This window comes from Lucilia sericata, unplaced genomic scaffold, assembly GCF_015586225.1.
Source record: "Lucilia sericata isolate MDLA Ls3-8-SP2 unplaced genomic scaffold, ASM1558622v1 Contig002252F_arrow, whole genome shotgun sequence".
In the NCBI taxonomy this organism is placed as follows: domain Eukaryota; kingdom Metazoa; phylum Arthropoda; class Insecta; order Diptera; family Calliphoridae; genus Lucilia; species Lucilia sericata.
In genome coordinates, this window is record NW_023996076.1 from 23,492 (window position 1) to 49,377 (window position 25,886).

The 25,886-nt window shown below is 28.9% G+C and overlaps 1 protein-coding gene across 1 annotated transcript in view; it reads right to left on the bottom strand.

Annotated features, from left to right (window-relative positions):
- LOC119613700 overlaps positions 1-24,165 on the bottom strand; it is a 35,493-nt gene extending 11,328 nt beyond the window's left edge. Inside the window, exon 1 of the mRNA XM_037969732.1 lies at positions 24,087-24,165. Coding sequence (XP_037825660.1) covers positions 24,087-24,165 — 79 coding nt within the window. The remainder of the gene's footprint in view (positions 1-24,086) is intronic.
- Between the last annotated feature and the right edge of the window lie 1,721 nt (positions 24,166-25,886).

The following is a 25,886-nucleotide window of genomic DNA, read 5'->3' on the forward strand; positions in this document are numbered from 1 at the left end:
CCATAGACTAGACTATAGACTAGACTATAGACTAGACTATAGACTAGACTATAGACTAGACTATAGACTAGACTATAGACTAGACCATAGACTAGACTATAGACTAGACTATAGACTAGACTATAGACTAGACCATAGACTAGACTATAGACTAGACTATAGACTAAACTATAGACTATACTATGGACTAGGCTATAGACTAGACTATAGGCTAGACTACAGACTAGACTATAGACTAGACTATAGACTAGAATATACACTAGACAATAGACTAGACTGTAGACTAGACTATAGGCTAGACTAAAGACTAGACTATAGACTAGACTATCGGCTAGACTATAGACTAGTCTATAGACTAGACTATAGACTAGACTTTAGACTATAGACTAGACTATAGACTAGACTATAGACTAGACTATAGACTAGACTATAGACTAGACTATAGACCAAACTATAGACTAGACTATAGACTAGACTATAGACAAGACTATAGACCAAACTATAGACTAGACTATAGACTAGACTATAGACTAGACTATAGACTAGACTATAGACTAGACTATAGACTAGACTATAGACTAGACTATAGACTAGACTATAGACTAGACTATAGACTAGACTATAGATTAGACTGTACACTAGACTATAGACTAGACTAGACTGTAGACTATACTACAGACTAGACTATAGTCTATACTACAGACTAGACTATAGACTAGACTATAGTCTATACTATAGTCTAGACTATAGACTGGACTATCGACTAGACTATAGACTAGACTATAGACTAGACTATAGACTAGACTATAGACTAGACTATAGACTAGACTATAGACTAGACTATAGACTAGACTATAGACTAGACTATAGACTAGACTATGGACTAGACTATAGACTAGACTATAGACTAGACTATAGACTATAGACTAGACTATAGACTAGACTATAGACTAGACTATAGACTAGACTATAGACTAGACTATAGACTAGACTATAGACTAGACTATAGACTAGACTATAGACTAGACTATAGACTAGACTAGACTATAGACTAGGCTATAGACTAGACTATAGACTAGACTATAGACTAGACTATAGACTAGACTAGACTAGACTGTAGACTAGTATAGACTAGACTATAGACTAGACTATAGACTAGACTATAGACTAGACTATAGACTAGACTATAGACTAGACTATAGACTAGACTATAGACTAGACTATAGACTAGACTATAGACTAGACTATAGACTAGACTATAGACTAGACTATAGACTAGACTATAGACTAGACTATAGACTAGACTATAGACTAGACTATAGACTAGACTATAGACTAGACTATAGACTAGACTATAGACTAGACTATAGACTAGACTATAGACTAGACTATAGACTAGACTATAGACTAGACTATAGACTAGACTAGACTAGACTATAGACTAGACTATAGACTAGACTATAGACTAGACTATAGACTAGACTATAGACTAGACTATAGACTAGACTATAGACTAGACTATAGACTAGACTATAGACTAGACTATAGACTAGACTATAGACTAGACTATAGACTAGACTATAGACTAGACTAGACTATAGACTAGACTATAGACTAGACTATAGACTAGACTATAGACTAGACTATAGACTAGACTATAGACTAGACTATAGACTAGACTATAGACTAGACTATAGACTAGACTAGACTAGACTATAGACTAGACTATAGACTAGACTATGGACTAGACTAAGAATTGCTTCGTTGACGAATTGTATATTATTTAACTAAATACAAAGTAATTCATTAAGTTTAATACCCCAGGATTAAAATGATTAAAAGAATCTAAAATTTGCTTTAAACGCAGCCGTACATACATTTTTTTAAAATTGTTCAAGTTAAAACCAACTACTACTTCTGTGGTGTAGGAGAAATGTATAACACCCAACTCAGTAAATTTAGGTAGGGTATTGAATATGTAATTCGATATTTCGATAACATTATCAATAACAAGTTTTTATGTTACAGATTTTATCAAGCAAAAACAAAGAAAAAATATTCAAAAAATCTTACAAGATTAAGAGCAATTCATTATTCATGCATCTACTCTAAATACATGTACAAAATGTGTCTGTTTGCCTGATCTTGTCGTATCTACATATCTTGCACATTTGTTGTTACTCCCTCACCTTAATTTATGTAGCAAAATAAAAATGTATGTGAATTGATTTGTGTGTAATTTGTGGATTTTGTAAATTTATTACACATTTTTTGCTTGTCGAATCTATTACGCACATGTGCAAATTTTAACATTTTGGAGGCTGCATTCGTTGCCTGCATGACAGGCGTTTGTTGAGTTAAAGGCACCACCTTTTTTCTCTTCTATAATACCACCATCTGGTAGTAGTATTGCAGAATTTTTTAGAGGTGGTGGCGCATGCGTTGAAAGAAGTTGGAAAAAAGTAAATAAAATCCAAGTAATGGATATATTTTAGATCTTGTTAGCATTTGTCACATTTTATTACGTAATTCACTTTTAAAATTAAAGTGCAATTTTTCTTATTTTCAGTTTTCATTCAAGTATAACTTAAACTAGATGTTTTGCTTTTATCAAAAATTTTAATCTGCATGTTTAAGTGGCTGTTGGTATTTGGGATAATGGAAAGTATAAATGTAGTAAATCAAAATTGCAAAAAAATGTATGAATGTTGTGCGAGTCGCACTTAGATTTTAAATTGAAATGAGTACAACTACTTAGATGTTGTTAAAAAATTGTATTAAACAAATATTTTAATTGAACAAAATTATGTTTTTCTTTTACAAATCAATTTATGATAAGAAAGCAGTTCTTTATATTTTTTTACTATTTTAATAAGTGCTTTTTTAGTTCAGTTCTAGTTCTAGTTCAGTTCTAGTTCAGTTCTAGTTCATTCTAGTTCAGTTCTAGTTCAGTTCTAGTTCAGTTCTAGTTCAGTTCTAGTTCAGTTCTAGTTCAGTTCTAGTTCAGTTCTAGATCAGTTCTGGTTCAGTTCTAGTTCAGTTCTAGTTCTAGTTCAGTTCTAGTTCAGTTCTAGTTCAGTTGTAGTTCAGTTCTAGTTCAGTTCTAGTTCAGTTCTAGTTCAGTTCTAGTTCAGTTCTAGTTCAGTTCTAGTTCAGTTCTAGTTCAGTTCTAGTTCAGTTCTAGTTCAGTTCTAGTTCAGTTCTAGTTCAGTTCTAGTTCAGTTCTAGTTCAGTTCTAGTTCAGTTCTAGTTCAGTTCTAGTTCAGTTCTAGTTCAGTTCTAGTTCAGTTCTAGTTCAGTTCTAGTTCAGTTCTAGTTCAGTTCTAGTTCAGTTCTAGTTCAGTTCTAGTTCAGTTCTAGTTCAGTTCTAGTTCAGTTCTAGTTCAGTTCTAGTTCAGTTCTAGTTCAGTTCTAGTTCAGTTCTAGTTCAGTTCTAGTTCAGTTCTAGTTCAGTTCTAGTTCAGTTCTAGTTCAGTTCTAGTTCAGTTCTAGTTCAGTTCTAGTTCAGTTCTAGTTCAGTTCTAGTTCAGTTCTAGTTCAGTTCTAGTTCAGTTCTAGTTCAGTTCTAGTTCAGTTCTAGTTCAGTTCTAGTTCAGTTCTAGTTCAGTTCTAGTTCAGTTCTAGTTCAGTTCTAGTTCAGTCTAGTTCAGTTCTAGTTCAGTTCTAGTTCAGTTCTAGTTCAGTTCTAGTTCAGTTCTAGTTCAGTTCTAGTTCAGTTCTAGTTCAGTTCTAGTTCAAGTTCAGTTCAGTGCTAGTTCAGTTCTAGTTCAGTTCTAGTTCAGTTCTAGTTCAGTTCGAGTTCAGTTCTAGTTCAGTTCTAGTTCAGTTCTAGTTCAGTTCTAGTTCAGTTCTAGTTCAGTTCTAGTTCAGTTCTAGTTCAGTTCTAGTTCAAGTTCTAGTTCAGTTCTAGTTCAGTTCTAGTTCAGTTCTAGTTCAGTGTCTAGTTCAAGTTCTAGTTCAGTTCTAGTTCAGTTCTAGTTCAGTTCTAGTTCAGTTCTAGTTCAGTTCTAGTTCAGTTCTAGTTTCAGGTTCTAGTTCAGTTCTAGTTCAGTTCTAGTTCTAGTTCAGTTCTAGTTCAGTTCTAAGTTCAGTTCTAGTTCAGTTCTAGTTCAGTTATCAGTTTCAGTTCTAGTTCAGTTCTAGTTCAGTTCTATGTTCAGTTCTAGTTCAGTTCTAGTTCAGTTCTAGTTCAGTTCTAGTTCAGTTCTAGTTTCAGTTCGAGTTCAGTTCGAGTTTCAGTTCTAGTTAGTTCGAGTTCAGTTCTAGTTCAGTTCTAGTTCAGTTCTAGTTCAGTTCTAGTTCAGTTCTAGTTCAGTTCTAGTTCAGTTCTAGTTCAGTTCTAGTTCAGTTCTAGTTCAGTTCTAGTTCAGTTCTAGTTCAGTTCTAGTTCAGTTCTAGTTCAGTTCTAGTTCAGTTCTAGTTCAGTTCTAGTTCAGTTCTAGTTCAGTTCTAGTTCAGTTCTAGTTCAGTTCTAGTTCAGTTCTAGTTCAGTTTCTAGTTCAGTTCTAGTTCAGTTCTAGTTCAGTTCTAGTTCAGTTCTAGTTCAGTTCTAGTTCAGTTCTAGTTCAGTTCTAGTTCAGTTCTAGTTCAGTTCTAGTTCAGTTCTAGTTCAGTTCTAGTTCAGTTCTAGTTCAGTTCTAGTTCAGTTCTAGTTCAGTTCTAGTTCAGTTCTAGTTCAGTTCTAGTTCAGTTCTAGTTCAGTTCTAGTTCAGTTCTAGTTCAGTTCTAGTTCAGTTCTAGTTCAGTTCTAGTCAGTTCTAGTTCAGTTCTAGTTCAGTTCTAGTTCAGTTCTAGTTCAGTTCTAGTTCAGTTCTAGTTCAGTTCTAGTTCAGTTCTAGGTTCAGTTTAGTTCAGTTCTAGTTCAGTTCTAGTTCAGTTCTAGTTCAGTTTCTAGCTTTCAGTTCTAGTTCAGTTCTAGTTCAGTTCTAGTCAGTTTCTAGTTCCGTTCTATTGTCATGGCTTCTAGTTCAGTTCTAGTTCAGTTTCTAGTTCAGTTCTAGTCTCAGTTCTCGTTCAGTTCTAGTTCAGTTCTAAGTTCAGTTCTAGTTCAGTTCTTAGTTCAGTTCTAGTTCAGTTTTCTAGTTCAGTTCTAGTTCAGTTCTGTTCAGTTCTAGTTCAGTTCTAGTTCCGTTCTAGTTCAGTCTAGTTCAGTTCTAGTTCAGTTCTAGTTCAGTTCTAAGTCAGTTCTAGTTCAGTTCTAGTTTCAGTTCTAGTTCAGTTCTAGTTCAGTTCTAGTCTAGTTCTAGTTCAGTTCTAGTTCAGTTCTAGTTCAGTTCTAGTTTCAGTTCTCGTTCCAGTTCTAGTTCAGTTTCTAGTTCAGTTCTAGTTCAGTTTCTAGTTCAGTTCTAGTTCAGTTCTAGGTTCAGTTTCTAGTTCAGTTCTAGTTCAGTTCTAGTTCAGTTCTAGTTTCAGTTCTAGTCGTTCTAGTTCCGTAGTTCAGTTCTAGTTCAGTTCTAGTTAGTTCTAGTTCTAGTCAGTTCTAGTCAGTTCTAGTTCAGTTCTAGTCAGTTCTAGTTCAGTTCTAGTCAGTTCTAGTTCAGTTCTAGTTCAGTTCTAGTTCAGTTCTAGTTCAGTTCTAGTTCAGTTCTAGTTCAGTTCTAGTTCAGTTCTAGTTCAGTTCTAGTTCAGTTCTAGTTCAGTTCTAGTTCAGTTCAGTTAGTTCTAGTTCATTTCTAGTTTCAGTTCTAGTTCAGTTCTAGTTCAGTTCTAGTTCAGTTCTAGTTCAGTTTCATTTCAGTTCTAGTTCAGTTCTAGTTCGTTTCTAGTTCAGTTCTAGTTCAGTTCTAGTTCAGTTCTAGTTCAGTTCTAGTTCAGTTTTAGTTCAGTTCTAGTTAAGTTCTAGTTCAGTTCTAGTTCAGTTCTAGTTCAGTTCTAGTTCAGTTCTAGTTCAGTTCTAGTTCAGTTCTAGTTCAGTTCTAGTTCAGTTCTAGTTCAGTTCCTAGTTCAGTTCTAGTTTCAGTTCTAGTTCAGAAAAAAAAAAAAAACATATGCTAGTTCAGTTCTAGTTCAGTTCTAGTTCAGTTCTAGTTCAGTTCTAGTTCAGTTCGAGTTCAGTCTATTCTAGTTCTTCTAGTTCAATTCTAGTATAGATCTATGGAATTTCATATAATCTATATAATTTCATATAATCTATTTTCATTACATGACATTATTCAACTTTAAGAGAATTATATATGTATTTATATTTGTCAGTTATGAATCACTATGTATTACATATTTCCCATCAGCAATTAAAACAGATTATATTTGGCAAACTTAATAGTAAAGTAAAAATTAGTTACCACTCATACTCATCTAGTTCATGAAAAAATGCATCTATATATTATAAAGCAACGAATAATATTTTATTTATTGTTCATGCAAGCATGATCAAAAAACAAATATGCATTCATGTCTTGCTGCTACAAATCAGCACGCATTGTTAATATAAATTTATCAATTTTATAAATTTCTTGCACTGGAATCTCATTAATTATCTTTCTTGAAACAAAACAAAAATTAAATGAAATTTGTACTGAAAGGAAGCCCAGATAGATAAAAAACAATAAATAGTAACTGAATATTAAACGTAAAACGTAGAATGAGTGTGCATTTGTCGTTGCGTGTATTGAATAAGGAATAAATGTTTGATAAAATATGAATTTTATCGTTGGTGTTAACATAATAATTGTTTTTTAAAATACTTGTTTTATATTTATTTTCATATTTACAATTTATTATTTTGTTTTATTTAATTTATTATTTGTAAAATGTAGGTATTATTTTTATATTTTATTTATTAAAACGGCTCCAGTTATTCAGTGGCGCCATTCAATACAGTCTGAATTTCTTAGCAACACACATTATACATTCTAGCTATGAAAGTAGACAAGGAGACCTCCTACTATTCCATGAAATATCATTTTCTATTCATGGGTAATTTGTAAAGAAATTAATATGCAATAGTTGTTAATTTTTCTACATTTTTCATGTTTTTTTTTTTTTTTTGCTTTTTTTTTTTCTTCTAAACATGTTTTATTAACAATCGCATAATGTTAAATGACGCCAAAATTCTATAAATATGTGTATAAAAATATTTAATTTATACAAATTGTTTTAGATGAAATTATAATTCAAAAAGTGATAAAAATATTTTATTTTTAATTGGGAATAAAACAAAGTGATTATAAATGAACATTTCCAGATCTTCTTAAATGAAGACCACCCAGAATTATTATATAAAATTAAATTTTCCGGAAGAGAAAACTTCTGTAATGGCATTGAAAGTACGAAATACGTACATAATTAAGCAATAATAAAAAATAGTTCTAGTTCAGTTCTAGTTCAGTTCTAGTTCAGTTCTAGTTCAGTTCTAGTTAGTTCTAGTTCAGTTCTAGTTCAGTTCTAGTTCAGTTCTAGTTCAGTTCTAGTTCAGTTCTAGTTCAGTTCTAGTTCAGTTCTAGTTCAGTTCTAGTTCAGTTCTAGTTCAGTTCTAGTTCAGTTCTAGTTCAGTTCTAGTTCAGTTCTAGTTCAGTTCTAGTTCAGTTCTAGTTCAGTTCTAGTTCAGTTCTAGTTCAGTTCTAGTTCAGTTCTAGTTCAGTTCTAGTTCAGTTCTAGTTCAGTTCTAGTTCAGTTCTAGTTCAGTTCTAGTTCAGTTCTAGTTCAGTTCTAGTTCAGTTCTAGTTCAGTTCTAGTTCAGTTCTAGTTCAGTTCTAGTTCAGTTCTAGGTCAGTTCTAGTTCAGTGCTAGTTCAGTTCTAGTTCAGTTCTAGTTCAGTTCTAGTTCAGTTCTAGTTCAGTTCTAGTTCAGTTCTAGTTCAGTTCTAGTTCAGTTCTAGTTCAGTTCTAGTTCAGTTCTAGTTCAGTTCTAGTTCAGTTCTAGTTCAGTTCTAGTTCAGTTCTAGTTCAGTTCTGGTTCAATTCTATTGGCATATTTTGAGATCAGTAAAATAATGTTATGTTGTATAATTGAAGCAAATTGTGTTCACATAATATTTACCCATCTCTGTCTGCCTGTGACTGTTCACATGTTGCAATAAAATTAACTGACCATTAAAATACTAAATGAGGGGAATATTATTTGCGAGCAAAAACGACTTGAAACTACTAGATGCACGCACTTTTATTTAATATTTTATTTTCATATACTATTTTTTTTAATTTTCAATTATCATGCATTAAATTATTGTTGAATGTGCGTTTAATATCTAAAACATAAAAATAAAATTGTTACACATCGCACAAACACTTTGTAAATTTGATTGGGGGATAAAATAATCGTTATTGCATTTTAATAATTTTATTATATAATTTGTTTCATATTTTTTTTTTTTTTTTTTTCAAAAACATCAAAGAATAGCGTCAAAAAAAAGATCTGGAAACAATGGAGGTAAAATTGTTGAAATAATTAATGATACTTTGTTGAAAGTAGCTTTTAATAAATTATATATTTATATATATAAGTATATCCTATATCCTATATATAAGTATATCCTACCAAAAAGAAAATATTATTCATTCATTGACTATAAATGACAATATTGTAAAAATTTAATATGTATTTCACAAATTCTTAAATTTAAATTATTGTAAAGGGGCCGACTGTAAATAGATTTCAGATAAATAACTTGATTTTTTTTTAGCTATGACACAGGACATTAACGATTGACATTAACTAAGTTAAAAACCAATTTCAACTCCAACACGTAAGTCATTAGTCAAATTTTAACAACTAGAAAAGTAGAAAGACTTGAAATTATTGAAGAAAACAAAACAAAAAAACAAATTTAACTAAATAATATTTTATAATGACAGATGACTGTAAGCAGTATTACGAAATTTATTCAAAATTTTAAAAAATAAACAAACTGAAGAACTTACTTACTTAGAAGGAGTATAGTAATGACTTACAAATATGTACATACATATGTATGAGAAATTTAATTTATATGAAAGGTGCCACACCCATTATTACTAGTCCGCCCATTTTTGTCCTAAATATTAATATTTATACATACATACTTAGTTACACGTACAAAATTTTGGGACTCTGTTGTTGTTTCTTATATGTAGATATATACGACTTTTAATATATATTTAAGACCATTTGTATAATTTCTCTATAATGCTTTTAAGACACTGAGAACCTGTATTCATAAATATTTAATTTATTTTAAACCCGACTTTTTTATTATATAATCAACTAAATCCAAACACACAGCTGTGAAAATAATCTCAAATTTAAGAACTGATATTAAGTTAATCTTATATCAAATATCTGGTAAAAATCATAATACATGTAGAGGAAATACGTATTTTCATACCTGATATACTTATGTATGTATGCAAGTGGGTCATAAAAAAGTTAGCAAGAAAAATGTCTGCACGTGTAAGCGAATGTGTAAACACTAATACTGATCGGGATGCATCATATAGTACATTGTATTTATTTGCGTAAATCTGTGGCGACGAAGTGGAACATAAGAATGGTTAGTACGTGGGTCATCAACAAAAATTTCGGAGAAGATCAGTTTACAACAGGGTTGGAAAAAAATGGTACTTTTCAATCAGGAAAGGTACAATGGTACAATTTTAAATTTATTTCCTGTTAAGGAAAGGAATTCCGATTTCGGTAAAAATTTTACCAAATTTTAAACAAAGAAAAATAAAATACTTATTTGTATTCCCACCTATTTTGAAGAAACCTGGAAGAGGTTTGAAATATGAACTAATAACGTTTACTAAAAGAATACTTACTGAACAACCTACGTTCGCACATAAGGTATACCTATGTATACTAAATCATCATTAATGTAACAATGTTGCAGCAGTAGTTAACTATTAAAAGTTTTGCACAGTGGGGAATTTCGATGAAAGAGAGATAATAAAATTGAATTTGGAATTTGGAAAAGTCGGGTAGCTTGTGTTTGTTAAAAATTTAGAACGCTTCAAGCTTTTCATTTCTGATCCGATTTATATGAAATCTAGAAATTTTACATTTACTTATTTTCATTTTTTTATATTCTCCCATTGTGTGTTGCTGCTGCTATTTTCGATACCGGTATCTTGGCTATTTGTTATTTTGTTTTTGTAAAAATTTTATTATCTTTTTTTTCTGATTGTAACTCATCATAAATCTCATATTGTATGGCTTGTGGTGGTTATGGTATTGTAACGCGTTACAACCATCGCTTAAAGCAAGTCTTATGCACAGTGGGTTAAAGGTATTATAACAGGTTTCATAAAATTAAACTGGTTGTAATCGATTCTTTTTTTCGTTAAAATTCATTCAAATATTCTCCGGAAAATGGATATAAGCGTCCATAAATATAGATATTTATACCCACATATATAATCAGAAATAAATAACAATTTTATAAGGATCGGTCCAGTTGATCATATAGCTTTCATTACATTTATATTTTCGAAAATTTCTTAAATCGAAATAAATTCTACACAAATGAACGTAAAATATATTTAACCAAATTATATCGCCTTCAAATTACACGTAAGAAAAAACTGTTTTTTCTTAAAGAATTTAGTTTATATTTGTGACTAAAACACTGTGCACTGTTGCAATACAATGTTGCAGTCTGAGTAGGAGACGTGCTCGCCTGGTTTGCCTTGCTGGGCAGCAACGTACATAAATAATTGTTATTGCTGGTGGTTGCTAATTGAATGAGTTTTTCCAAATGAATGCAACAAAATCGAAATGTTGCCATTTATTTCATTTGTTATATCTGTCTGTTGTCCGTCTATATTGCTTTATATCTCTCTCTCTATTACATTCGATTTGTATTCTACTAATTTTCTTTCCTTTCTTCATTTGTCGTTGCGAATAAATATCGATAAATATTAAATACTAAAATTTTTTCATAGAATTGAAAACTATTAATTTTCTAAAATTCGCTATAGATATTTAATTTTTGATTTTTTTTTGTGTTATTCTTAGAATGTTTGTGGTTACAAAATGATAACAATTAACTAGCTATTTTATTTAACGCTATATGATTACGGATTGCTACATCAAGCACAAACTAAACAGCGCTAATCTACAATATGACCTTAGACCACATCACATTTTCCAGATATCGTTTCCTAAACTGAAAAAAGCCTCGATTTCACCATATTTGAGAAATAATAGCCTAATCTATATTCTAGTCTATAGTCTAGTCTATAGTCTAGTCTATAGTCTAGTCTATAGTCTAGTCTATAGTCTAGTCTATAGTCTAGTCTATAGTCTAGTCTATAGTCTAGTCTAGTCTAGTCTAGTCTAGTCTAGTCTATAGTCTAGTCTATAGTCTAGTCTATAGTCTAGTCTATAGTCTAGTCTATAGTCTAGTCTATAGTCTAGTCTATAGTCTAGTCTATAGTCTAGTCTATAGTCTAGTCTATAGTCTAGTCTATAGTCTAGTCTATAGTCTAGTCTATAGTCTAGTCTATAGTCTAGTCTATAGTCTAGTCTAGTCTAGTCTATAGCCTAGTCTATAGTCTAGTCCAACGGTTCCCAAAAGGGGGTCCGCGGACCCCTAGTGGTCCGTAGCAAAATCCTAGGGGGTCCGCGAAGACGAACGAAAAAAATTATGAATAAAAAATATTCTCTATATGTTAAAAAATATTAAAAATATCTCCAAATTTTTCATAAATACTAAAATACACAATTTTTATTCAATAATCCCAGATTTGTTGGTGACTCTTTGAATTTTGTTTCGGTCGTTTATCAGGATGAAACTAGGCGCTACAAATTTATTGTTTCACTTTTATAAAGTAAAGTATTACGTGATTTGTAATTTTTATAAATATATATGTATCGAAATAAATGTTTTTATAGCAGACGGATAATGATTTGCCTTAGAATTAAATACTTATACTGGTATCCCGGAATATGAAGTTAGGTCACATTTCATAATATTTTTTTAAATTGTAAGCAAAAGTGTTAATCTAGTTAATTTTAAATATAAATATTCCATTCCAACGTGATACACAGATTTTAACTTCATTTTGTTGTCCAATATTATTAAATCAACATCAGAAAATTCATAGCGTTTTGCGCAAATAGTCAAAACCACGCAGTAAAATAATTCGTAGGTATTTTAAAATTCAAATTTAAGATCCAAATTCACAGTACATTCGCAAAGAGTTCAGGTCATATTTTATGTGGGTAACGCATTCCGCAACAACATCGAAGAAGTCTAACTTTCACATATTTTCCCGAAAACTTAGCTTACATACTCAGCTCACTCCTATGCAATCGCAAAAAAATTTAGAAACATGACTCTTTAAGCACATGTCGACAATACTTGTTAAAGAAACCTTTTCTCTACCTTGACGAGAAATGAACATGAAAGCTCTCACGATCATAAAATTAAACATCATGTTAGAAGTCATTCTATATTTAAAACCATGAAATTGAAAACATCTCCGAAATACTAAATGTTCTCAATGTACGGGAATATTTTATAGGGTTTATGGACCAGGACTAAGACAATTTTCGGACGAACAATTACACAGTGATACAGCAAAAAAATGCAGGGGTTCTCATATACCAATTCCATTTCGTTATAGTCCATAGAGTAGGAATTTATTTTTAATTTTTCCCGATCACTTCGTTTAGTTCCTTTTTAAGAGCAAAAGTTGTGAAAAAGAGCTATTTTTGAAGTTTTAACTTTAAAAAAATATATGTCTGGTAGTTTCCAACCGATTTTCAAATTGGATATTTTGTTTTAAAGATACAAGTGTTGTCTTTCAACCCAAAAAAATAAATCCAAAATTTATGATTAATGTCTTGGTTACGGCCATTTAAGTAAAAAAACTCACACTTTTTTCACAATTTTTAATTTTCATACTGCTCTACGTTGGCCATGAAGCAGTAACTTTAGCTTTTATTACATTTGAAAAAAGGAACATTAAGTTGGGTTTCCAATGATGGTCAATTTATGATAATCGATGAAAAAGGTTATGAGTTGTGCTAAGTTTTATAAAAATATAGCATATTTCTTCCATACAAAAACGTTCATGTTTCTGGTTTTCTTTGTAACAAGTTTAAAAAATGTTTATAAACATTTTTATACAAAAATTAATTTGTATGGAGAAAACCAAAAATTCGAGAAACATGCTAACAGAAAAATTGGCATAAATCATCCAGTTTTTCGTAGATTTTTATGAAATAACAAGTTTTAGAAACCTTCCTTTATGTGATTCTTCAGGAAAGTAATAAAAGATGAACTCACTGCCTCATGGTCAAAGTAGAGCATGATGAAAATGATTTTTTTTTTTAAAAAGTGTGAGATTTTTTACTTAAACGACCGTAACTCAGACATTTGACCATAAATTTTGGATTTCTTTTTTTGGATTAAAAGACACTTGTATCATTAAAAAAAATATCGGATTTGAAAATCGGATGAAAACTACTAAACTTATGATTTTTCAAATTTAAAACTTCAAAAATGGCTCTTTTTCGCATCTTTTGCTCTTAAAAAGTAAGTTAACGAAGTGATAGGGGAAAACTAAAAATATATTCGTACTCTATGGACTATAACGAAATAGAATTGGTATATGAGAACGCCTGCATTTTATTTTTCTTCACTTTTGTATCACAGTGTTATTTATAACAATAAGATATCAAAATATGTATGGGGGTCCGTGAAATTAAATAAATTCCTCAAGGGGTCCGCGAAGTAAAAAACGGTGGGAACCGCTGGTCTAGTCTATAGTCTAGTCTAGTCTATAGTCTAGTCTATAGTCTAGTCTATAGTCTAGTCTATAGTCTAGTCTATAGTCTAGTCTATAGTCCAGTCTATAGTCCAGTCTATAGTCTAGTCTATAGTATAGTCTATAGTCCAGTCTATAGTCTAGTCTATAGTATAGTCTATAGTCTAGTCTGTAGTCTAGTCTACAGTCTAGTCCATAGTCTAGTCTATAGTCTTGTCCATAGTCTAGTCGATTGCTTGAGTTAAAGTAAAACTGTCAAATATTCAATTTTCTCAATATCTTTTACGTGTTTACATTATTAAAACGTCATTCATTGTCGATACTTTTAGCGGGTTGTATGATCCAACATTGTTTTGAAATTAAAATAACAATTTGGATTTTTTTTATTTCTGCAGTATTTAAATTTAAATACAAGATATACTTAGAAAACAATTACACATGTGAAATTCCAATTTCAAGATACTTTTTTCTGGGATATTTTATTTAGAAATTTGGTTTTAAAAGTCACAAATATTTTATGATTAATGAGAATGTATTGATGATGGGAAAAAACACAATAAATATATAAACAGCGATAGGCGGTAATACGAAAGAGATATAAAGCAACATTACAATAAGAATTAATTTTATGACAATAATAAAAGTTATACCTTTAAATGATTAGTATTAACTTGCCACAATATCCTTATGCTAATCCAGATATTGTGATAAAATTGTTAATATGAAATTATCAGAAAATTTTTCAATACATAAACAAAGTACAATTAACTCTTATGTGTACTTAGTAAAACTATAAAATTTCAAACAAATATTTATACTTAAACTATTAAACACACAATTATCTTCCCCCATCTAAAGTATTTTGTACTTTCTGTTATTCAATAGAAACCATCTACAAATATAAAATATAAATAAATGATCATGAATTCTCAGAATCCCAAGATGATCTACTAATTTGAATGCAAAATTTATGCCTACACTCGCTGGAATAATCAATTTTCTCAAAAGATCATTAACATAATTTGTTGTTTTTTCTTATTTTGTTTTTGTATGCAAAAATGTATGAAAAAAAAAATTCAACTGAACTGGTAACCTAAATATTTCTACTCTAAAACTCCACAGCGCCAGAGTGCAACCGCAGCAGAAGCAACTAGATATAAATAAGAAAAAAAATTAATATTACATGACCGACTATATGATACCATAAACCTGCTATAGGAATGTGTTGCTAATTTATTATAAACATATAGAAATTTATTATAAAATCGATATTAATTCGAAATTTATGAAGATTAGAGTGATTTTTTTAAGATATTCTGGCTTCAATAGTTTCTTCAAATAGGAAGTGACACGCCCCCTATTGCTTATTAGAACATTTGTCTGCAATACTTAAACTGATACTAAAACGGCTCTGACAAATTTTGAGAACTCTAACAGTTCTCTAAATGATATACTAACTTCAAATTTTCTTTCTATGGGAAATGTCACACGCACTATTGCCTGACCGCCCCTTTTTCCTTCCTCTAATATTCAAATGGATTTCAAAGCTGTCAATACAAAATTTGAAAACTCTAGCTTTCGCAGTTTTTGAGATATTTGCCGCTTAATATACTTTAAGGACTAATATTTTTAGGTTATTCCAAACATCAGCACAAACACATAATACCCTCCCTACCATAGTGGTATAGGGTATAAAAAAAGAGCAACAACAAAAACTTGGGGCAATGGATTTCAAACGATGCAGCCACACAATTTATATGCATTCCGTTATGGATACAAAAAAAAACTAACAACAACATAAATGCATGTGTATGGTTGCATGTAGATACGTGTGAGTGAGTGTTTTTTGTATTCATATGTTGATAGTGGCACCAAGATGTACGAGTGCAAGAGAAATGTGCGGTTTTTTCTCCCCTATTACTTTTTTGTGGATTTCTTGTTTGTAATACTCGTAAAGTTCGAAAATGTGGCAAAAGTATATATGGGGGCCTAAAAGCACACGACATTCATGATTGCAACGATAGTGTGATGAAGAAGAGTTGATATTGCAAAAGCAAGAACAACAACAACGACAACATCATGTTTATACAATTGTATGTATGTTTGTACGAGTATGGATGTAAAAAACCTTTAGGAATTTATGTACGATCAGCACAATTTACTTATTTACAAACACAACACAAACAATAATTAAGAAATGAGACAAAAAAAGAAAGGAAGTATATTCGTGATGTATGCATATTTACTTTGATACACATACACATATGAGAAAAATTCTCAAATACCCATATTTCGATCAAACAATAGGTTGTTTTTGCTGAATTCAAATAGCCCTCTTCCGAAGGATCGATCACATCTTTCAACAACACCCTGTATTTAAATTCCCCAAAAGATTATTTACAATATAAATTACATTCCCAGCCTCAAAATATTCCTTCAAAACATTTTTAGCCTTTTCACATATAAAAATAATCAAGAATGAAATGGAAATAATACCGCATATAGTAGTCATGTTTAGATGTTGTATGCATATTTGTGCTTCAAGAGCTGACTACAGTCGTAGAATAAGAGTAACTCTTATTACTGCTTCTGGGCACTTAAACAATATGTGGCGCTGTATAAGTATGTATATCTGGTAGAAGATGCTTTGTTCTGAATAGTATAGTAAGTTGTCCAAATGTTATTCATAGTTGCATGTTTAATGCCTTAAAGGAGTAATAAAGTAGTTGCAATATTCTATGAAAAATAACATTAGAATGGTAACTTTTTAGTGGATAAAAATATTCAGCATATAAATTTTTTCTCTTATTATTATTTCTTAAAAATGTTATTCCAGGATTAGCTATTGATACTTTTAGTGATTTCAGAAAACTATTTTTCTGATTTCCGTAAGTATACCAATCGGCTTAGAAACATTTTCTGAGTCGATTTAGCTAATCAAAATTTGGTCCATGATCTTTTATTGTCCCAGGGACGAAGCCTATTGAAAATGGTTGACATCGGTCCATTATTTCACCTAACCCCCATACAACTGAACCCCTGAATACGGCTTTTAAACCTTGTAATCAAACTATAGGTCGCAATTTTAAAGATAATTCAATGAAATTTGGCACATGATATTCTATGGTTCCGAAGACGAAACCTATTGAAAATGGTTAACATCGGTCCATTATTTCACCTAGCCCCCATACAACTGAACCCGACGAATAGGGCTTTTAAGTTCATAATTGTATTTAAGTTCTATACTAGCCTCGATGACTCTCATGAATTTTATAATTATAGGGTCTCATCTGACCATAGACCCTATACAAAGCTCCCTTCAAAATTTGACTTAAATGTCAACAATTTTATTCAACAACAAGTAAGAAAGTATAGTCGGGCGTGGCCGACCATATGATACCCTACACCAGTTATGAATATTAAATGTGATATATTTTTCATAATAAAGCATTTATCTGGAATATTACCTTGATTCCGATTTATTTAAGCAATTTATTGACGAAAAACTAATTTTCTGAAAGAGACTTTATATATAGGAGCAAATGTGAACCGATCCCGATAAAATGTCTGTGATAAATTTCATTGCAATAACAGCTTTGCGGATATTCAAGTCATTTTCCGATGAAGTCCGATCATTTCGAAATTCGGCAAGGTCATCAAGGCTTGTATAAAACTTAGTTGTGCGAACAGAATTATGAGCTCAAAAGAACTTTTCGAGGAATTCAGTTGTATGGGGGCTAGGTGAAATAATAGACCGATTTTAACCATTTTCAATAGGCTTCGTCCCTGGGTCAAAAGAAACGTGTATGCCAAATTTCATGGTGTAGGATATAATAAATGGCTTAAGTATATCTGAGACAAGGTACAATTCAACTTAAATGCTTTATTATGAAAACTAAATCACATTTTATTTTTGTAACAGGTGTAGGGTATTATATGGTCGGCTATAATTTCTTACTTGTTTTTTATAGAAAATTGTTGATCAAATTTTTTTTCCTTTAATAGAAAATATTCCATAAATTTTCTTTTTATAGAAAATTTTCTATCAAAATTTCTTGTTTTAGAAAATTTTCGTTCTAATTTTCTTTTTTAGGAAATTTGCAATCTAATTTTCTTTTTATAGAAAATTTTCGATCAAATTTTCCTTTTATAGAAAATTTTCGTTCAAATTTTCATTTTATAGAAATTTTTCGATAAAATTTTATTTTTAAAAACAATTTCTATAAATTTCCTTTTCAAAGAAAATTTTCCATAAATTTTCTTTTCATAGAAAATTTTCTATCAAATTTTCTTTTTATAGAAAAATTTCCATAAATTTTCTTTTTATAGAAAATTTTCCATATTTTTTTTTCATAAAAAATTTTCAATAATTTTTCTTTTTATATAAAATTTTCCATAAATTTCCTTTTCTTTTTATAGAAAATTTTCCATAAATTTTCTTTTTATAGAAAATTTTCTATCAAAATTTCTTGTTTTAGAAAATTTTGGTTCTAATTTTCTTTTTTAGAAAATTTGCAATCTAATTTTCTTTTTATAGAAAATTTTCGATCAAATTTTCCTTTTATAGAAAATTTTCGTTCAAATTTTCATTTTATAGAAATTTTTCGATAAAATTTTATTTTTAAAAACAATTTCTATAAATTTCCTTTTCAAAGAAAATTTTCCATAAATTTTCTTTTCATAGAAAGTTTTCTATCAAATTTTCTTTTTATAGAAAAATTTCAATAAATTTTCTTTTTATAGAAAATTTTTCATACATTTTTTTTCATAGAAAATTTTCCATAAATTTTCTTTTTATAGAAAATTTTCCATAAATTTTCTTTTCTTTTTATAGAAAATTCTCCATAAATTTTAATTTCATAGAAAATTTTCAACAAATTCTCTGTTTGTAGAAAATTTTGTTAAATATAGCCCGAAAATGTCTCTATTTATAGAAATTTTTAGTAATTTTTTTATGTTTTTTGAATTTTTTCTTAAATTCAAAAAAATTCAAAAAATTTTTCGTTAAATTTATATTTTTTTAAATTTTGTGATAAATTCTGTATATTTTTCTAATTTTTTATATTTCTCGAAATTACTATTTACCTTGCCCAATAGACAAAATAAACTAGACGTTTACATGTAAGCACAACATGTCGTGAGGCTACAGTCTACACCAATAAACCAGGTATTTGAATTTTTATAGAGTAATGCGAAAGAAAAACTATATTACCTCAGAACACAATAGCTGTAGATCATTATTGAAAAGCTTAAAACACTTATCAGGATCTGTTGTTCTTGTTTTATTTACTTTAACTATTCTTTTTAATATTATATTGTTTATTAAACTTTTAATATAAACATATCAAGCCTTTACTTATTTTTATAATGTAAATAATAGAAAAAGACAAAGACTTAAACTATACTGAAAAACTAAAAATTATTTTGCATATTAAATGCCTTAAGGCCCTAAAGGAAAAACATAATTTAAGTCTTTACGTACGTGTATATAAGCAGACACGTTCTTCTATTGTATGCCTACTCATACTTGCAACACATGCAACACTTACTCACTTCCACACTCACGCGCTTGACGACGTGTGCCTTATTTGGTTATTTCATAGAGAACTAAGACGAGCGAGTTATTGCCAAAGAAATGTGTCACATTTCAAATTCCACAACAATTAAGTTTTCAATGGTTAATGAATGTTCTTGTTTTCGGTTCGGTTCGGTTTTTTTTTTTTTCTTTTTTGTTAAGAGTGACAAGAACAACAATGAACAAGTCATTTAGCTGACAATTGTTTATTTATTAATTTAGTCGTTTATAACAATATAGACATAATTATAAATTCATAAGTACTGTAATAGATTTGAAATTGAAAAATCATTAGATATTGAGTTGGCGTTTAAGTAAATATTTGCAAAGGCTAATTTGTTATAATTTCAAATGTTAATTATTTGAATAGATGTTATTTTTTCTCCCAAAATCAATAATGAAATGTACACGTTTTTAAGATGCTACACCCCAAGATTGATTTTATCATAAATACATCCCAGCAAAAACTTACATTGAAAAGTAAAGGTATAAAATGTTAAAAGTTACTTACATAATAGCTTTTTATGTAATTATGTATGTTAACACGGGGATGACATGGGAGGCAAGCACGCTCGCTTACAAATAGGTACTTAAGTAAGTACTTACTACGATCGCCTGCAAATAGGGAGTTAAGTTTTGTTTCTGTGAAAAAAAATTCTACGAGAATACGCCCACTGCGTCTAATATTAGTTTTCACAAAAAAAAAAATGATTTTGTTTGTGTGAAAACAATATGTTAAGGCTGAAAAGTAAGTACTTACATAATATATTATTTGTAAGTTGTTGCTAGATTCATTCTATGTAATGTAGACGGTATGTCGTAGTCATTGAAAAGTAACTTGTTGAGTAAGTACAAATCATTACCATGTTTTTGATGAGTGTTATAAACGAGTATTATGCATATGTATTTCCATATAAAAACAAGTAAGAAATTATAGTCGGGAGAGGCCGACCATATAATACCCTACACCTTTGACAAAAATATAATGTGATTTATTTGCCATAATAAAGCATTTAAATTGAATTGTACCTTGCCTCAGATATACATACTTAAGCCGTTTATTGTTGAATAAAATTGCGACCTGTAGTTTGATTACAAAGTTTAAAAGGCCTATTCGGGGGTTCAGTTGTATGGGTGCTAGGTGAAATGATGGACCGATGTTAACCATTTTTAATGGACTTTGTCTACGGTACCATGAAAGATCATGTGCCAAATTTCATTGAATTATCTCCAAAATTGCGACCTGTAGTTTGATTACAAAGTTTAAAAGCCCTATTCGGGGGTTCAGTTGTATGGGGGCTGGGTGAAATAATGGACCGATGTTAACCATTTTCAATAGGCTTCGTCCCTGGGACAATAGAAGATCATGTACCAAATTTCATTGAATTATCTTCAAAATTGCGACCTGTAGTTTGATTACAAGGTTTACATGGACGGACAGACAGACAGACAGACGGACGGACGGCTCAGAAAATGATTCTGAGCCGATTGGTATACTTTAAGGTGGGTATAGGACCAATATTATTGTGCGTTACAAACATCAGCACAAACACAATATACCCTCCCCACTGAAGTAATGTAGGGTATAATTATGTGGATCCGATAATCAAAGCTATAACGAAAATTATCCTATATTCATTATTTGTGCTCTGTAAGATCTGCAATATTACAAACGATCTAAAACCTATCTATGAGAATTCTACTTAAATACAAAAAGTAATTGCATGTGAAATCAATTCACCTTTTAAATAACCCTGCTAATGGAAATTTACAAAGAGGAAAAAATTAAATTTAAATAAATGTTAATCTTCATTGTTACATGAAACTATTTATACATAAGTATTGAAGTAAAAAAGATGAGGCAAACTAACAACTACAATATGTTTAAATGAGAGAAAGTTCGACAGTTGTAAATGTCAAATACATGATGAACTTTAATAGTTAAATCCATGAATATATTTATAGTTACTTAGTCATCATCATTCATTCATTCATACACCAAAGTCATCATGCTTTAAAATCAATTGAATACTTGATACATAACGTTGCATAAATATATATACATATATATGTTTTTCTTCTTCTCAGCATAATAATGATCAGTTTCAAAATTACATTATTCATGGTTTGAGGGAAATACATATTTACATATGTACATATATGTATGTAAATTTACACAAGCATCTGGATATTTGGAGATTTTATAACTGACTGTTTTGTAAACAGCAACAAACGAAGTGTATAAAACTTGAGTTAAGTACTAGGTTGGAGTACATTTCTGTACTATACCGATACTCGTAAAGCCATGCCATGCCAATGACTGTCAATTGTCTCTCTACAACTCATAACCTATAAAAACAAATAGTCAAATACTCAAAAGGTATTTATTGCACATATTCAATCATAAAATCAATTATAGAAAATACTCAAGGTGACCAACTAAACTTTGCAAACCATTCTAACCCAAGCGTACTAGTTGCTGGGAAAATTTATTTCTTTAAATCGAAATATCGAAAATTTTATATAAAAAGTGCAAATTTTATCGAACATTTTCTATAAATGTGCAAATTTATCGAAATTTTTCTTTAAAAATAGAAAATTTATCAAAAGTTTTGTTAAAAAAGCTAATTTATTGAAAGTTTTCTATAAATAGACAAAGTTTATCGAACACTTTCAATAAAATGAGACAATTTATAGAACATTTTCTATAAAATGAGAAAATTTATAGAACATTTTCTATGAAAAAAGACAATTTTTTGAAAATTATCTATATAATTAGAAAATCAACTGAACATTTTCTATATAAAGAGAACATTTTGAAAATTTTCCAAAAATCGAAAATTTTTCACAAAAAGAAATTTTATCGGAAATTTTCTATAAAAAGAAAATTTATCAAAAATTTTCTATAATAGAAATTTATCCAAAATAGAAACATTATCGAAAATTTTATATAAAAGGAGAAATTTTATCGAAAATCTTCTTTAAAAAGAAAATTTATCGAACATTTTCTTTAAAAAGAAAATTTATCGAACATTTTCTATAAAAAGAAAATGTATCGAAAATTTTCTATAAAAAGAAAATATATCGAAAATTTTCTATAAAAAGAAAATTTATCGAAAATGTTCTATAAAAAGAAAATTTATCGAAAATGTTCTATAAAAAGAAAATTTATCGAAAATGTTCTATGAAAAGAAAATTTTCGAAAATGTTCTATGAAAAGAAAATTTATCGAAAATTATCTATGAAAAGAAAATTTATCGAAAATGTTCTATGAAAAGAAAATTTATCGAAAATTTTCTATGAAAAGAAAATTTATCGAAAATGTTCTATGAAAAGAAAATTTATCGAAAATGTTCTATGAAAAGAAAATTTATCGAAAATATTCTATAAAAAGAAAATTTATCGAAAATGTCTATAAAAAGAAAATTTATCGAAAATGTTCTATAAAGAGAAAATTTATCGAAAATGTTCTATAAAAAGAAAATTTATCGAAAATGTTCTATAAAGAGAAAATTTATCGAAAATGTTCTATAAAAAGAAAATTTATCGAAAATTTTATATAAAAAGAAAATTTATCGAAAATTTTCTATAAAAAGAAAATGTATCGAAAATTTTCTATAAAAAGAAAATATATCGAAAATTTTCTATAAAAAGAAAATTTATCGAAAATGTTCTATAAAAAGAAAACTTATCGAAAATGTTCTATAATAAGAAAATTTATCGAAAATGTTCTATAAAAAGAAAATTTATCGAAAATGTTCTATAAAAAGAAAATTTATCGAAAATGTTCTATAAAAAGAAAATTTATCGAAAATGTTCTATAAAAAGAAAATTTATCGAAAATGTTCTATAAAAAGAAAATTTATCGAAAATGTTCTATAAAAAGAAAATTTATCGAAAATGTTCTATAAAAAGAAAATTTATCGAAAATGTTCTATAAAAAGAAAATTTATCGAAAATGTTCTATAAAAAGAAAATTTATCGAAAATGTTCTAGAAAAAGAAAATTTATCGAAAATGTTCTATAAAAAGAAAATTTATCGAAAATGTTCTATAAAAAGAAAATTTATCGAAAATTTTCTATAAAAAAAAATTATCGAAAAAGAAAATTTTTTAAATGGAGAAAATAACAATAAAAGTTATATAAAACTTTCTATAAATCGAGAAATTATGGAAAATAGTAAATTTATCAATAATGTTTTGTTAATAGAAAAATTCTAAAAAATTAAGTCATTTCAAGATTCATTCGATTTATTTCATTAGAAATATCAGTTGGTGTTCTTAAACACCTCAGCATACCTTAGCATTTATAACAATGATATTATGCAGGCTTCCAGCATTCCAAGGCATGCTTTATTTCTTCCTGACAACATTAACAACTTTACTCAACAACAAACATTTGCTCATCTCTTTCCTCACATCTTATTTTACATAAAATAAACCACAACAAACCGCAATCAATACTGCAACGTATTTGCAAATTTTGCTTCATTTTTTGTTTTATAAAAACAATGTAAAAAGAAATTGCCCACAAAAAAAATAGAAAAAACTACAACAATTTGGAAAAAAAGAAAACATTTCCCAGAATCGTGCTTGAATGCTGTTTGACAACAAAAACTATTTTTTTACACAATGTTGCAGGTTATTGGTTGTTTGCAATGTTGGTTGGTGCACTTCTGTGTATGAGTTTGAAAGAAAATGATGATGCGCTTACTCCTTGTGTATTGATGACTTGTTTATTGTTTTTATTTAAAAATAGCAACTACAACAACTACACTAAAATAAACAATTTGCATATATGCAGGTCTTCTCCTTAAAACTTGCCACATTCCAATGCAACCCACCATCTTAAGACAACCTCATCGTCGTCATCATCATCATCTTCTTCATCATTTTCTACCATAAGTTTTCTGTATGTGTGGATTAATAGTTTGAATTAGTTAGAAATACGAGGGGAACACAATTTTTTTAAAATCGTTTTACTTGATCTGTTTGCAAATGTTAAACACTTAATAATAAGTGAAAATAAATAAAAATATTAATTAGTTTGCTAATAGGGGATTATTATTCCAGGAACAACTTTGAAATGTTTTAATTATTAAGTATTGTACTGAGATGTATATTGGGAATATATCGTGCCCGTTACTTCTCTGGAGTTTTAAACATAATCACTAAAGAATTTAACAAAGAAAGTATTCTTTAAAATATAGAAACAAATTCTATAAATTTTATTAAAAATTTTCTAAAAAGAAAATTTATTGGAAATTTTCTATAAAAAGAAAATTTATTCAAAATTTTCTATAAAAAGAAAATTTATTCAAAATTTTCTATAAAAAGAAAATTTATTGAAAATGTTTTATAATAAAAATAATATTTATCAAAAATTTTCTATAAAAAGAAAATTTATTAATAATTTTCTATAAAAAGAAAATTTATTGAAAATTTTCTATAAAAAGAAAATTTATTGAAAATTTTCTATAAAAAGAAAATTTATTGAAAATTTTCTATAAAAAGAAAATTTATCAAAAATGTTCTACAAAAAGAAAGTTTATCGAAAATTTTATATAAAAAGGTAATTTATAAAAAATGTTCTATAAAAAGATGAATATTCCATAAAAGAAAATTTATCGAAAATTTTCTATAAAATGAAAATTTATCGAAAATGTTCTCTAAAAAGAAAATTTATCGAAAATGTTCTTTAAAAATAAAATGTATCGAAATGTTCTATAAAAAGAAAATTTTTCGAAAATTTTCTATAAAAAGAAAATTTAAAATCAAAAAATATTTTAAAATTTTCTATAAAAAGAGAACAATTTATCCAAAACCTTTTTATAAGGAGAAAATTTATAAATTTTTTAACAATTCAGGAATTTATCGATTTTTTTAATAAGATTTAAGTTAAGACTTCTCCTAAAAGGATTTTTGTCGTCCTAACCACCTTTCTATTATTTCAGGTGGTCATTCGCGATTCTTTCATCAATGTGTCCCCAAATGCTCATATAGATTAAAATTTGACAAAATGGGAGGACTAAAAATAATGGACGTGCACCTCCCATATAAAGATATTATTAATTTGGAAATCTGGGAAAATATAAGAGTTAGAGTTCTAATTTTTATACCCACCATCAAAAAAGATGGAGGTATATTGACTTTGTCATTCTGTTTGTAACACATAGAAATATCGCTCATAAACCCCATAAAGTATATATATTCTGGGACCTTGTAAAACTCTAAGACGATCTACTATATGTCTGTCCGTCCGTTTGTTAAAGGCACGATAGAGCCCAGAGGAATGGACGTAGGAAGATAAAATATTCTACATTGATCAGACATGTTTGGTATTGAAAATGGGCAATATCGGTCAACGCCTTCACATAGTGGTGAAGCCCCGGAATATTGTTCAAATCGTCATAAAAATGTTAATTTGTCAGTAAATGTAATGATATTCCGTTAGTTAGTTTTATGTATCCAGAAACTATTCCGTAAAGTATGGCTGACATTCCCCTATAACAGACTCTACCCACCATAGAAGTGAACTATATTTTAATAAAAATTTTATATAAAGAAAGAATTATTCGAAAACATTCTATAAATAAGTGATCGAAAATATTTGGTAAATAGAAA